This window comes from Azolla caroliniana, unplaced genomic scaffold, assembly GCF_043228905.1.
Source record: "Azolla caroliniana isolate FFs.n. ecotype wild unplaced genomic scaffold, voAzoCaro1.0.p SCAF_278, whole genome shotgun sequence".
In the NCBI taxonomy this organism is placed as follows: domain Eukaryota; kingdom Viridiplantae; phylum Streptophyta; class Polypodiopsida; order Salviniales; family Salviniaceae; genus Azolla; species Azolla caroliniana.
The window spans coordinates 1-14,602 of record NW_028230713.1 but is presented as its reverse complement, the minus strand read 5'-3'; the positions used below and the strand labels follow the sequence as shown (position 1 = coordinate 14,602).

General features: G+C 37.6%; 1 protein-coding gene across 1 annotated transcript; it reads right to left on the bottom strand.

Moving 5' to 3' along the window:
* On the bottom strand, positions 1–6,610 carry LOC147848646 (aldehyde dehydrogenase family 2 member C4-like). Its single transcript, XM_087338260.1, has 10 exons — positions 6,402–6,610; positions 5,142–5,284; positions 4,846–4,999; positions 4,222–4,451; positions 3,068–3,157; positions 2,821–2,994; positions 2,157–2,294; positions 1,096–1,233; positions 886–947; positions 1–446 (listed from the first exon to the last, which is right to left on the bottom strand). The coding sequence occupies exons 1-10, from the start codon at positions 6,538–6,540 to the stop codon at positions 173–175; spliced, it is 1,542 nt and encodes a 513-aa protein (XP_087194386.1). The 5' UTR covers positions 6,541–6,610; the 3' UTR covers positions 1–172.
* Between the last annotated feature and the right edge of the window lie 7,992 nt (positions 6,611–14,602).

The following is a 14,602-nucleotide window of genomic DNA, read 5'->3' as shown; positions in this document are numbered from 1 at the left end:
TGATGTGAATCAACATTCATAGAATATACATAAATATATCGGACATACATAAGAGCACAAAAAAAACAAGGAACACTGATTTTCTTCCCTAGGATTCAATAAGATCGGTTAATAAAAGAAAGGTGCTATGCAAAACAATGGAATGAAACTATACTAAGTTTTGCACAAGTAGTTACAGCCAAGGGGAATCATGGAGAGGAGTGATTACAGCCTTGGGTTGCATATAGTTAAGAATGGCATGAATACCATGCTCTCTGCCGAACCCACTCATTCGATATCCACCGAAAGGCAGTGCAACATCATAGACGTGGTAACAATTGATCCACACTGTCCCAGCCTTAATCGACCTTGACAGCCTATTCGCAGTGTCAATGTTCTTCGTCACGATCCCTGCGGCTAGTCCATATGTGGTGTCGTTGGACCTCTTTATTGCCTCATCCAAAGTGCTAGCAAAAGCCCCCAAGAAAAAGCATACATGCACATATCATCTCAATCATCAAAAGACTCTTAGACAATGCCAAGATAAACATATGTGCAAAATAATGCAAGCTCATCATCAAATGGTCATTGTAAGAAACGCCAAGAAAATGCATGGGTAATATCATCATCGAAGGTCCTAATAAGAGAAAATCCAAGAAAAGAATGGATAATATTCATATCATTGAATGCCATAATAAAATATAAACCAAGAAAATCATATGCTCGATCCTATGCCACCATCAAAAGGTTGTAAAAAATGCCAAGAAATGAATATGCATCAACAAATCTCATTGCATCAAAGGTCCTAAAAAACCAGATAACTAAAATGCAGTGGAAATGATCATCCAAGTTTCAATGCATTAAAACAAAAAGACATCATAAGAAATTACATGGAAGTTCTCTTACTTATACTTTAGAACAGACATAACTGGCCCAAAAATTTCATCCTGGCAGATCTTCATGTCATCCTACAAGGATCAAATCAGTTCAAAATACACTCTTTTTAGACCAGAAAAGAAAGGGACACAAGGAATAAGTAAAAATAACAAAACAAAATTAACAAATTAGAAAGAGAAGAACATGGGATGTTCCAGAAGAAAGCTTATTTTATTGTACTTTGACATCTCCAAAGATGGTTGGTTCTATGTAATAGCCTTTGTCCCCAATTCTGTTTCCCCCAGTCAATAATTTAGCACCCTCGGCTTTGCCACTCTCAATATAACTCAATACTTTGTTGAATTGCGTTTCATCCACCTAGCACCCGACAAACAGTATTTTAGCAAAAAGGCACGAACATCTTTCTTTTCCCATTAAATGGTTTTTAAATCGCTCACAGAGGTTGATGTCACAAAGAGATTATATTAACATGGGGAGTGGAATCAGATGAAGAATGTGACATTGGGAGTGGAATCAGCAGATCACTATGTTTTCCATTGTGGTATTTTTTTATGAAATAAGGGATACCACTGCCTCTTCAAACAAGAATTTGGCCTGCAACACAAGATCATGGAATGCAAAAACCAATGATGCAAGGGACTTTTCTTGCTAGAACTCAAGAGATTTTAATTTCTCTCTCTCTCTAAATATATACAAGAGATGTTAATCTATTGATTAAATTAGTAAGAGTCTGATTCCAACAAAATAATTTTCAAACAATATTTTCACCCAAGGGAAAGAATAAGGATAAAAGAAGTTTCAAACAATATAGCAATGTCATGAGGTGGTGAAGTTCCATAAACAAACAAGATTGAGATTCTTTGGTAATAATAAAGTTTAGAAGAAAAGTCATAAGAAGAGGCATCATTAGGTTATATCCACTTTTCAAGCATCAGAACTGAATCTCATGTGACATTGCTTATAGCCACTTTTCAAGCAGTTCTATTCATTATATCTTTGTAAAATCCTAAGTGATTGGTAGCATTTTTTGTCTAAGTGGTTGCTAGATACTTCACAAACTGTATTCTCTTTTCAAGTGCCACCTGATTATAGTCTTTCTTTTTCTTGGGTTCCAAGTGATAGATAGAAACTTAAAGGCTATATTCATTTTTGAAGTGATTGAAAGAACTCTGATATCGAAGTTTACGCGCATCTATTAAAATGATTGATAATGAATGTTCTTTATTTATTTCTTTTGTTTATGTTCCAACATAAAAAGAATTCAAAAAATACACACTTACAATTGGTCCATGCTCCACTCCAGATTTGAATGGATCGCCAACCACGCAACTCTTTGCCTTTTCCACAGCCTTTTTGCAAAAAGCCTCATAGACATTCTCTTGTACAAATACCCTGCTTCCTGCGGCACAACATTGCCCCTGTCCACATAACGACCATCTTCATTTCCCACTGATTTGTGCTCTTAACGGTTGAGGAAAATGATAACAACAAATTACATGCTCTATCTTTGGATTCCAATTTTTTATTTCTGCCGTCAATTTTCATTTTCTTTCTTCAAATTTCTCTTTTCCTTTTCTTTATTCATATTTAAAAGTTCCTTTTCCCTCCATTTTCATTTCATTCTTTTCCTTCATATTTTATCTTCTATCTTTAGACTTCATTTAATTTTATTCAAATTTCATTTGTTTTCCTGAGGCCTTCCATTTTTCCCCATCAATTTGTTTTTGTTAAAGACAAAATCATGCTACAGTTGATGCCAGCAAATCAGATGTTATTGCTTGTCCCAATACCAATCCTATTGGCAAAGCTGGGTTTTAACTTCCAAACAACATTTCTCAAGAATTATAAGTCCTACACCATATTAATGTTTATAATATACACACTGTGTACAAAACCCCCAGACTCTTCAGATGGATGTAGAATAAATAATAGTGGAGTTCTTGCCATATTGAAGAAGATTCCAAAGCTGGCAATGTCGACCGCAACATCCAGATCAGCATCTTCACAGATGATCAAGGGTGATTTACCTCCGAGCTCTAGGGTGACCGGTTTCAAGTTACTCTTAGCAGCTGCTTCCATAATGAGCCTACCCACCTCTGTGGACCCAGTAAAGGCAACCTACAAAGATAGAAAAGGGCGGGTTTCTAAAACAGATTAGCTATTTGACCATATGGTATTGTTTGTTTGTTACCTTGTCTATGTCCATATGGCCTGAAATCGCAGCTCCTGCGGTCTCCCCGAAGCCAGGTAGAACATTTAAGACGCCATCTGGCACCCCAGCCTACAAACAATACATAAGATACAGTTACAAAGGATACACAAATCATAAAATGGCACAATGAAGGAAAAAAGATACGCAGAAGAAAAAGGTTCTACAGTCAAAGTTGAGTGAGCATGCAACATGTTGAGTCTAGACATATTATTGTTTGCTTGCTATGGATACTTGATATGAATGTTTGAAAGAGGAGGAATGATGCACTATGAATCGAACAATGATAACCACAAGAGAGAAGGTTCAAAATTCATTAGATACAAACTGTAGAATGATTCTGTGCAAACAGTATATTCGAGATTATTAACTTATTATCTACATTAAAATGCAGTGATTAGGTGAGAAACTTTTTCACCAGTCAGTAACAATCGGCAATGGTTTGGTTCAAGAATGTCCAAACTGAACTGTTTAAAATTTTTGAAACGTGAACTGAACCGAACCACGAAACTGTTAAACCAAAACCGTTAGGTAAAAATCCAAACCATTAAACTGTGGTTTCATGGTTCGGTTTCGGTTTTCAACTTAGGTCAAACTTTAAATTTTTAATTTTTAAAATTGTTAATTATTTCAAATTTTTAATTTTCAAAAATTTTAAAGATTTTTCCTAAAATGTGAGAACTAGGCTTAAAAATGAAAAGTTTGTTTAAAAAATTAATTAATTAATTAATTTAAAAAAAAAAACCATCAAAACGTTAAACCGCAGTTTCAAACTGTTAAAACCAAACCGAACCGTTCAATCCCCAAACCGAAACCATTAAAAAAAAACTTGAACCTAAACCTAACAAACCAAACCGTTTTTACTGTTAAGCTATGCTTTCGTGGTTCGAACCAAACTGAACTGTTGCCGATTGTTACCAGTCAGTCAAGTTTCCAAGCATGATGAAATAAGAGGAGATGATGAGAAATACATAAAAATCATTGGAGTGTAGAATTGAAGGTATACATGCCTTATCAGATATTCTTTCCTTAATGTAAATATATTAGTGAGCACCGCCTTCTGTGAATGAGGACACCTTTTTTTGTACCCAACACCATTTAAAAACTGGAAAATGTAGTGTGAAACAGACACAAACCTTCTTGGCAAGAGCTGCCAAGTAGAGGGCTGTAAAGGGTGTCTGCTCAGCTGGTTTGATGATGAGTGTGTTACCAGCAGCAAGAGCAGGAGCAGCCTTAACCATAAACATAATCATTGGAAAGTTCCATGGAATGATGGCCCCAGTTACACCAATTGGCTCATAGAGAGAGATACCATGGAAAGGCCCATTAAGCTTGAATGTGCTCCCACTGATCTTATCTGCCCAGCCTGAAATATAGTTGCAAAAAATAAGATACTCCCATATGTTCAGCATACACATATCCATGATACTCCCATATGTTCAGCAAACAAAGCTTTTCCAAACCGTTACCAATATGTTACTGCCATTCAAAATCAGCATACATATAGAAAAGATTCTCTTTATATAGTTATCAATATCTTAAAAAACTCAGAATCAGCATAAACATCAACAAAACCCCCATGTGTTCTGCAAAAACATGCATATCAACAACATTTCCATATGTTCCATAATAATAGCTTTCAATAATTATCAAAAATATGAAGCGACTCAAAAATCAGCTTACAATCACCAACATATCCCATTCATGCATAAATAACCATTATGACAATTCCCTCTTAAAATGTCTTCTACCATTCATACCTGCTGTGATCCGAAGGTGCTGGACAGAGAACTGAACATCCACATACTTGGACATAAACAGGGGTTTCCCATTGTCTATTGTTTCTAGATAGGCCAACTCGTCCTCATTTTGTTCCATAAGGTCGGCAAACTTTTGAAGAATCTTTCCTCTGGCCTGATCCATTTTAAAACGAAATGCAAACACTCCATGATGAAAGCATGTATAATAAACAGCTAGAGATCAAAACTTAGAAAGAACCTCAACTATATAAGATGCTTAGCAAGGTATGAGTACAATTTAATAGTAGTACTCATACGTATCCAGACATGCGAGGCCATGGCCCTTCATCAAAAGCCTTTCTGGCGGCTTTCACAGCAATATCGACATCCTCTTTGTCAGCTTCGGCAATGTTTGCAATCACATCACCAGAACGCGGATCACGTGTCTCAAATGTCTTTCCTGTGCAAGAGAGATTGATGGAAAAAAATGAGGATCTTGCGATCAGTTATCTCAATATTATTCAACTGCGACACTCATCTTAATGAGCAATTTGAAGAAACGGCGCAAGATGATCCATCACAATCATACAATTAGTGCCCATCTTGATGCAGGAAATCAAAGGATGACATCATGTAGGTTAATATACATAAAATCCTCAAATGGCAGCAAGAATTAGATGTGCCATAATTCAACGAATGTTGCCCTAGATTAAAGGGATCAAATCCCTTAATATAGATAGACAAGGTCTCAAGCTATATAAAAAGAACCTATATATGTATGTATATATATGTTTATTTATTACTTTATTTATTACTATTTAAAGAACCTAAAGTTTCTATGGACAACTTTTCACACTATATGACTGTTTCCTTTCGGTGAGTCATTCCCAATCATAGAAACTCTTACAGCTAGGGATTTCCATAATAGTAAATTCAAATATATTGGAGTTTCATATAATCTAGATTAAGACTATGGTGTTGAAATTTGAAAGAACAAAATTTAGATTATGGATTATGTGTTTTAATGCTGATTGATTAGCATATTGATTACTAACTTCTCATCAAAATTCTGCTTTTTATCATCATCCATAATTTTTAACAATCATACAACCCATCTTGACAAAGTAACTAAGAACAAATGAGGAACTACCGGAAAGAGGGAAAAAATTCACTTTAGTCATCAATGATAAAGTACACAAAAATAAGCTACTACAAGCAAAGAATGTGAAAGGAAACCAAGGGAAAACAAGGTGAACTCAATCCACAGGATGTTTAGTGTTAAGAGGTAAATCATCTTAGTCATAAAAACAAGGGGAAAAGGAAGTAATGAATCCAAATTATGTTTAGGCCAAGGAGATTGAGCAAACTACTCTCTCTTTCACACACACATACATAAGCATACACAGACAGAGAACACGAACATGAATGCATACTTTTCTAATGCTAACATACTTCTACACATACATACACAAAAAATACGTAAATTCATACTTTTTAGTAAATGCATACACATTCATATGTTACACACAAACATACAGAGAGAGAGATGGGAGGGGATGGTGGCATAAATTTGTTACCTGAAACTGAATCCACAAACTGACCATTGATAAAAAGTTGAGTATACTGTATAGGGAAGGTAGGGTTTTGTGGAGGAGGAGGAGGAGGAGGAGGAGAAACATCAGAGGAGGGATTGCTCTCTGCAGAAGGGGCAGCCATTAATTACAATAGGCTCCTGAGCAAATACAAACGTGGCCCGTTTCTGCTCCTTCAATGTGGATAATGGCCATAATATACATACTCTGTGAGAGAGAGAGAGAGAGAGAGAGAGAGAGAGAAGCCACCGAGTTACCAGCACGTAAAAGAGAGAGAGAGAGAGACAGAGACAGAGACAGAGACAGAGAAGAGAGATAGATTTTATTTGTCTTTAGAGGTTAAAATTATGACCAATGAGACCCACAATTTTCATAAATGTTAACATTTCTTTTTGCTCCAAAATGAAGCTACTTTCCCATTAGTTACCAAGGATTCATAAATGCTACATTTCCTCAATTTCCTCAAGTAGTAGTAGTAGTAGTAGTAGAAGAAGTAGTACATTTGAAAATAAGTAGTGGCTCTCGATCTTCAAGAACTTTACCAATGAATGTTCCGATGGAGATGTGACTTTGTGTTTGTGTGTGTGTGTGTGAGAGAGAGAGAGAGAGAGAGAGAGAGAGAGAGAGAGTCTATTGAATGTATGTAAGTCAAATGCAAGGTGGTGGAAACTATTACAAGGTAGTTGGCATTCCCATCTACCATTTCATATGGAGAGTCATGATTGGTGGGCTCCCATTAGGTTTTGCCTTAAAGAGACGAGGACTAGGGTCCTTTGCACCGTTCCATTGGAGGATAGTACACATAGGTTCATTAAATGTCCTATAGCGTGTAGAACTCAACAATGGGTTTTTTCTCAATATGTTCAAAATGGTTCAAATGATGAGATGGAGATATTGTTCCAATTTTTTCATTATTGGGGTCTACAACACAATTGGAATATGGTAATGCTTTTATGTTTGATAATAGACATGGGGTGAAAGCCTATATAAAGAAGCTTAAAGGTATTCTCATGTGGAAATTTTGGATGTTAGAACATGTCGGGATCATTTCCTCAAATTCATATTCCGGTTTTTTAATAGCATTACAAAACGTCCCTCTCCCTACATAGGCATATGATAGGTAGAGGAGACTAAGAAGTGTTGTAACTAAGTGGATTTTATATACAATTAATATAATTGTGTGCTTTTACCAAAGAAAAAGAGAGGCTATTGAATAGAATAAAATAGAATAGAATAGATCTATTTATATCATTCACAAGGAGGCCAATTTCGACATATGGAACTAAATCAATAGAAGTTATATTGTCTCAGACTCCTTCCACAGAAGGTTCGTTGCTATTATGTGGTAAAAAACTCTCTCTCTCAAACTCAAGATAGATTTTGAAACCCTAAATCGATTGAAAGGTACATTCTACTTCTTCTATCATTTTATTAATAGTAAATATGCCAAGAGGAATAAAAGCCAATGATCATGTGATTGAAAGCCCAAACAATCAAATGCATTCTTTGTCAATGGAAAAGATCGCAACTATGTATATCTCATTGCAAGAGATAGTGATGCATATGCAAAGCGAAATTTATGTTTGCAAGGAGAGGGAATGAACTCTTCAACGTACACTAGAAATGCAAAAGTTAGAGATTAAAGCTTTGCGTGAAGAACTACATGCAATGAAGAACACGACTATTCAAATGCAAGATAATAGGATGCTTGAAATAGAAAGAAAAATATTGAGTCTTGAAGCAGAAAAAGAGATTTTAGTGAAGGCAAATGCCGAAATAAAATCTACAATTGAAGGGAAGGAAGATGTGATCATGCCAAGGTGGAAAGATGTTCTCTCGAAAGAAACACCAAAAATCACGCAAAGACATTCTAATACCATGGATGTGTTAGATGCAAAGGAGCAATATGAAATCGAAAGAAGAAAGCATAATATTGTCATTAGAGGTATGCAAGAGAATGAAATAGAGAATGCATTATCTCTTGGACAAAATATTACAAAATTCTTTGAAGATCACTTTGCTATGCGAGATGTATTGTATATGCCGCACATAGGGTTGGCAAAAAGCAACTAGAGGGAAAGACATCATGAGCTATTGTTTGTACAATCCTCGATGAACGTAGAAGGGCAATGATTCTAGATAGTAGTAAGGTGTACTTAAAAGGGACAAGTTTTTTTGTAACGGAGGATAGAACTCCACAAGAGCATGAATGTAGAAGGCAAGCATATGCATCTCAGAAAGCAAATCAAAATGCATAGCAAGCAATGGCCTATGGGACCATAAGTGCTTCACGATTGAAAGTAATGTTTTGGAATTGTAGAGGATATCCATGGAATAAGGGTTTAGGACTCAATGATGTAGCTCAAGGTATGGATATTATATTTTTGGCTTAAGCATGGGAGCATGAGGCAAAACGTATACCTAAAATAGACGGTTACCTCATAAAATCGATATGGCCTCACTCCAAAGGGAATATTGGGTGTGCCGGGATATCATGTATCTACCATGAGAGTTTAGATAATTCTATCAAAGTATGCAAATATGATGACTATAAGAGATACATATGGATAGAGGTGACTTTGGGGAAAGAGAAGTTGTATATATTTGCATGTTACATTCCTCACAAAGACTCAAACTACTATAGTAGGTTTGGGTTAGATTGTGATGATCCTTTTACAGAATTATGCCATGATATACTTTCATTTGAGATGCTTGGTAAAGTTTTAATTATGGGAGACTTCAATGCAAGAGTTGGAAATTTCCAAAATGTGGAGACATTTGACAAAAATGTAGTAGAACATTGTCTAGTGCGTGACTCAGAGGATTGTGTCATGTCTGATTATGGAAAACTTTTGATACATATGCGAAATTGCACAAACTTGATTATCCTAAATGGTATAAAGGCATTCCCATTGACAAATGTGCTCACATGTTTACCATCCTCGGGTGGAGGAAGTGTGGTTGATTATGCATTAATGTTGGCATGTGATCTATCATTGGTGAGTGTGTTTAAAGTTGGTTCTCTATCTCCGGGCTCAGACCACAAGCCATTGTACTTAGAGCTTGCAATTCTACATTCCACTAGATGTCATGGAGTGAAAGACGAAAAGAGATGTATCATCCGACCTTGCTACGAAAAAGCTAAGATGTATGCAAAGGAAGTGGAGAACCATTTGTTAAAATTTTCTCTAAGCAACGCTGTTAAAGAAAATTGGCAACATTTGAAGGATATAATCCTTAAGGTTGGATATCAATGCTTTAAGAGACATGTGGGTGGGCATAAGGCGTGTAGTTTTCCATGTAATTCTTGGTTCGACGATGAATGTAAGATGTATCTCAAATGGTTTAAGTTCATAGAAGGGGGGAATGAAAAGATTGTTGCATGGCACATATAAAAGAAAGTACTGAGGAGAAAGAAAAGAAGATATTTCCAAATGCAAGAGATGAAAAAGAAAAACTTGTTTAACCTCAAACCAAAATTAGCATGGGGACAACTCAAGGGTAAGAAAGAAGATGTGAAAGGTCACTTTACAAATGAAGATATGCTAGACTATGTATAAAGGTTATATATGCATGAAGGTGTGGCTCCTATGGTTGAGAAAATTGAAACTCCATGCACTACATGTATCGATATTGATGATGTCAATAAGGGAATAAAGAAGATGGCAAGTGGGAAAGTAGTAGATTCAACCTACGTCTCAAGTGAGCTTTTAAAATGGACAATGGCACACACTCGTCATTGGATAATGACAAATTTAGAGCAAACTATAAAACAAGGATTTCCAAATGATTGGCTTATGAATTGGATTAAACCAATATTTAAAGCCAGAGATAGGAATCAAGTATCAAATTATCGTACAATCATGGTGAGCTCAACTATTGCTAAATTATATAGCACTATTATGGAGCAAAAGATAAGCACATGGGATGAGAGTACAAGCAAAAGAGCACTTGGGCAAGCCAGATTTAGACCAAAACAGTCCACCGTGGATCATTTGGTCACATTAAGAGTAATCATGAAAGAGAGTTGACTACAAGGAAAAACACTTTATTGTTGTTTTGTTGATTTCAAGAAAGCTTTTGATACCGTACCACGAAGTGAGCTTTGGAATAGAATGGTATACATTGACATGCCATTAGCATACCGAGTTGCGGTTGCACGCCTATATGAACAAGTTAAATGCCAACCAAAAATGGATAGTGAATTCTTAAAGCACTTCTTAAGTAACATGGGGGTCAAGCAAGGATGTCCACTATCACCCACACTCTTTGGCTTATGTATTGATAAATTAGAAGAAGTGGTGAATAAGGTTGCAAGAGAAGAAGGATTGAATGGACCCAATTTGATGCAACATGTTATCTTATTGCTTCTATATGCAGATGATGTGGTACTCTTCTCATATGATGTTGATAGTATGCAACATTTACTAAGTTGGGGTATTAGAAGAATTTTGCCATAATGACTAGCAGTGAATGTGGAGAAAACAAAAATGATGGTAGTGCAAACCATCCAACCTCATCATTACCCTATGCTCACATATAAAGGTGAACATATACAATTTGTTCAAAGCTTTAAATATCTTGGTATTGATGTACCCCCCACAAATAAATGGAGTACATGCTTTGATTCTAGACTCCAAGCCGGTTGGAAATCGTATTACCTTTTGGAGAACCAATGCAACCAAAGTGATACTTGTGGATGGGAAGTAAAACTAATGTTGTTCAATGCCATGGTAACTCAAGTATTGCTTTATGGAGTAGAAGTATGGGGTGGCACCATCTCTCTTAATGCATGGAACGAGATTGAGAAAATTCAAAAGATGTTTTTAAGGAGGCAATTAGGAGTTAAATGCACTACCTCTTACCAAGTTATGCTCTTGGAAACGGGTGTTCGACCCATAGAACTATTGGTACTCCAAAGAGTATATAAATACATTACAAAAGTAAAGAATATGCCGAATCATCTATTACCACATCTTGCTTGGAATGTTGGAGGTAAGCTACAAAAGAATCATAAAAGTAAGATTCTCTCATCCGGTTGGGTTGTTGACATAAGGAAATGGTTTAGAAGATGGGGTGTGGATGATCTTTTAGAGCTTTCGAGCAATGCTATGGAGTATGTAATGATTGAGGAAAGGTTGGTGGAATCATTAAGGATGAAGTGGGAGGATGCTAAGAGGACAAACCTAGAATACTACATTGCAAATATCAACCCTGAATGTTGGTCTCAATATAAAGCAAGAATGTCTATTGATCATATCCAACCTTATCTCATTACCAATATGAGTAGTAATGCTCGTAGAGCCCTTACACTACTTCGCACTCGATCTCACAAGTTAGGTATTGAAGTTGCATCATGGTATCAAAATGTAACGAATTTGAAGACATGTAAAGTATGCAATGAAGGCATGGTAGAGGATGAATGTCACTTGCTCTTCCCATGCTCGACATATAGTGCAATTCATTCAAGATATGTTGACATACTAAGAGGGAGTGATAACTTAAGTGCCATACTTAAGACACCACCTAGAAGGTTGAGCTCATATGTGTATGCTTTACTAACACATAGAGGCTTTGTGCTTCAACGTATGAATACCCCTTCTTAGGAAGGAGACATATATCAAGAACACATGTACTCTAGTCCCATAGGTCAAAATTGGCCTCTTTATGGACGATAAAAATTCTAATTCTAATTCTCTCTCTTTATCGTAATTAGCTTACCCTAGTGGTAAGTCGATAACACTACAAGCACTATGTCTTGGGATCGAAACCCAATTTTCTCACCTCTCTATTATATACTTCATATATATCTCTATTTCACTAGATGCCACTGTGGAATGTAGGGGTTGAACCCATGACCACCTGGTCTCCATTGGGCAACCTTACCAACTGAGCTACATCCATCTGGACTCTCTCTCCAGATAGCTCTCTCTCTCTCTCTATCTATTTATCTATGTGAAAATGATGCACACCCTTCTTGGTGCACATTTGAGTATGACACACCCATTATAATGACCACCTAAACAAGTCATTGCATTCCTCATGAATTACCTTATACGTTGATCATGTGATGAGTAGGTGTTATTCATCCTCCGCGAGGTTTTCATTACATACCTCACATATCTTCATGTTTGGGCGATGATGCCATGATGCCACCTCAACACCTAGTTTGTGTGAGTGAGTTCGAAGAAGTCTTTAAGCTCTCCAAGAGCCAAGGCTAATTGGGGTTGTGAGATGTGATTGGTACGTTCTAGAATTTTTACCTTGTATCGAAGCCAACTTTGGGGGGTTAATATATGCAATGTAGTTTTCCAATTTTGACACTTCCTCATTAGTGCCTCTAGTAATCTATCCTCAATTATCACATAGTTCATTGCATCACCTAAAAGCTCTAATCAATCTTTTACTCGTCATCTCTTAAACCATTTCATAATATCGAGCACCTAACCAAATCAAACAATTTTGCTCTTGTTCGTGTTTTGTATTTACTCTGTGCATGGCTTGTACATCTATGAGGCGGAGCACTTGATCTAATAGCATGACATGATAGGATGTCGATAATTTTACCCCCAATTGTCTACATAGAAACAAATGTTGGATTTTCTCTATTTCATCAGTGTGTCCAATACATCAAGTAAGAGCTGCATATTATCCAAAGTATATGAGACTTAAACAACATCAACATATGGGAGTATAGTTCGTGCATGAGTTTTGGATCATCTAATTATTCTTCTTTTGTAGCATTTTTTACTATTTCTTCAAGTTTATCAATGCATAGACCAAAGAGTGTGGGAGTTAGAGGACACCCTAAGTGCTTGACCCCCATGTTGCTAAACAATTATTTCAAGAAACCAATATCCATTTTCAAGTGGCACTAAACTTGCCCATTGTTGAGCGGCAAGCTCAACTGGAGCTGGATAGGCTGGATAAGCCTAAGCCGGTGAGCGAGACGGATCGGTAAGCCAACGAGCAACCGAGCTGGCAAGCAACAGAGCCGGTGAGCTAGGGAGCCGGTTAGTCGGATCCAATCGGTAACCAGAAGCCTAGTATTAGTTTAGACTACTAGGCAGTTATAGTCTCGTAGTAAGTGTCAAATACTCGTGTGAGCATTGAAGTACGCAGTACTTCTGTCAGTCCCACGAGGACTTGTATAAATAATGCTACTGAGCACAGTTGTATAAACAAAGTGTTTTTATCGTTTTTGAATATAGCTTTTACGTTCCGCTCTCTCTGTTTTCTAACGCTTCCCCAAGTAATCGTTTTCATGGTATCAGAGCGCGAGGGTTGAGAACCTCTGCAACCGACAAACGCTTGAAAGCAAACCCTAACAGGTCGTAAGAATAGCTGACAGAGAAGTGATGGATAGAGGAATGGCTAGCTCACTCCCTGTGGAGAAACTCGACAGATCCAACTACGTATCTTGGTCGTACAAGATGCACCAGTACCTGCTTGGGCATGGCTACTGGAGTTTCGTCGAAGGAGCGAACGAAACAACACCTGATGCGACACATAAGGATTTCCCAATGTGGGAACAATGGGCAAGTAGAGTGATGTACTGCTTCGCATCCAGTGTCGGAGACCAGTTGTTGAGCCACATCCGAAACGCCAAGATGCCGAAGGAGGCTTGGGGAAACCTTCTCCCCCTGAAGAAGGTTTTCGCCGCGAGCACTACAACCCGGAAGCTGCAACTCCGATAGGAGTTGAGCAATGTCTGACAGAAGGACATGTGGGTGGCGGATTACACAGCCCGGATCAAAGAGATCTGTGACTCGCTTGCCTCTACCAACGTTACCGTAGAGGAAGACGAGATGGTATAGGTCTGTCTTGGGGGCCTGGCGTCTAACTTCAGAGCATTCCGAATAGCGGTTTGTACAAGGGAGAATACGCCGTCATTTTTCGACTTACAGTCGATGCTCCTTGTAGAGGAGAACCACGCCGGTGCGTCAACTGGCGCACCCATTGACAGCCGGATGCTGTACACGGAAGCGGATCGGCACGCAATGGAGGCAGTCGGCAAGACCAGGAACAAAGGCACAAAGAACGTGCCGTCAACACTTCCGGACCCTTCGGGAGCAGGGGGAGTCATGGCGGCACCGGAAGACGGTAAGAGAAGACTGCAACGGAATGTTGGTACTATGGCAAAAACGGCCACAGAGAAAGTGAGTGCTGGAGAAAACGCGCCGATT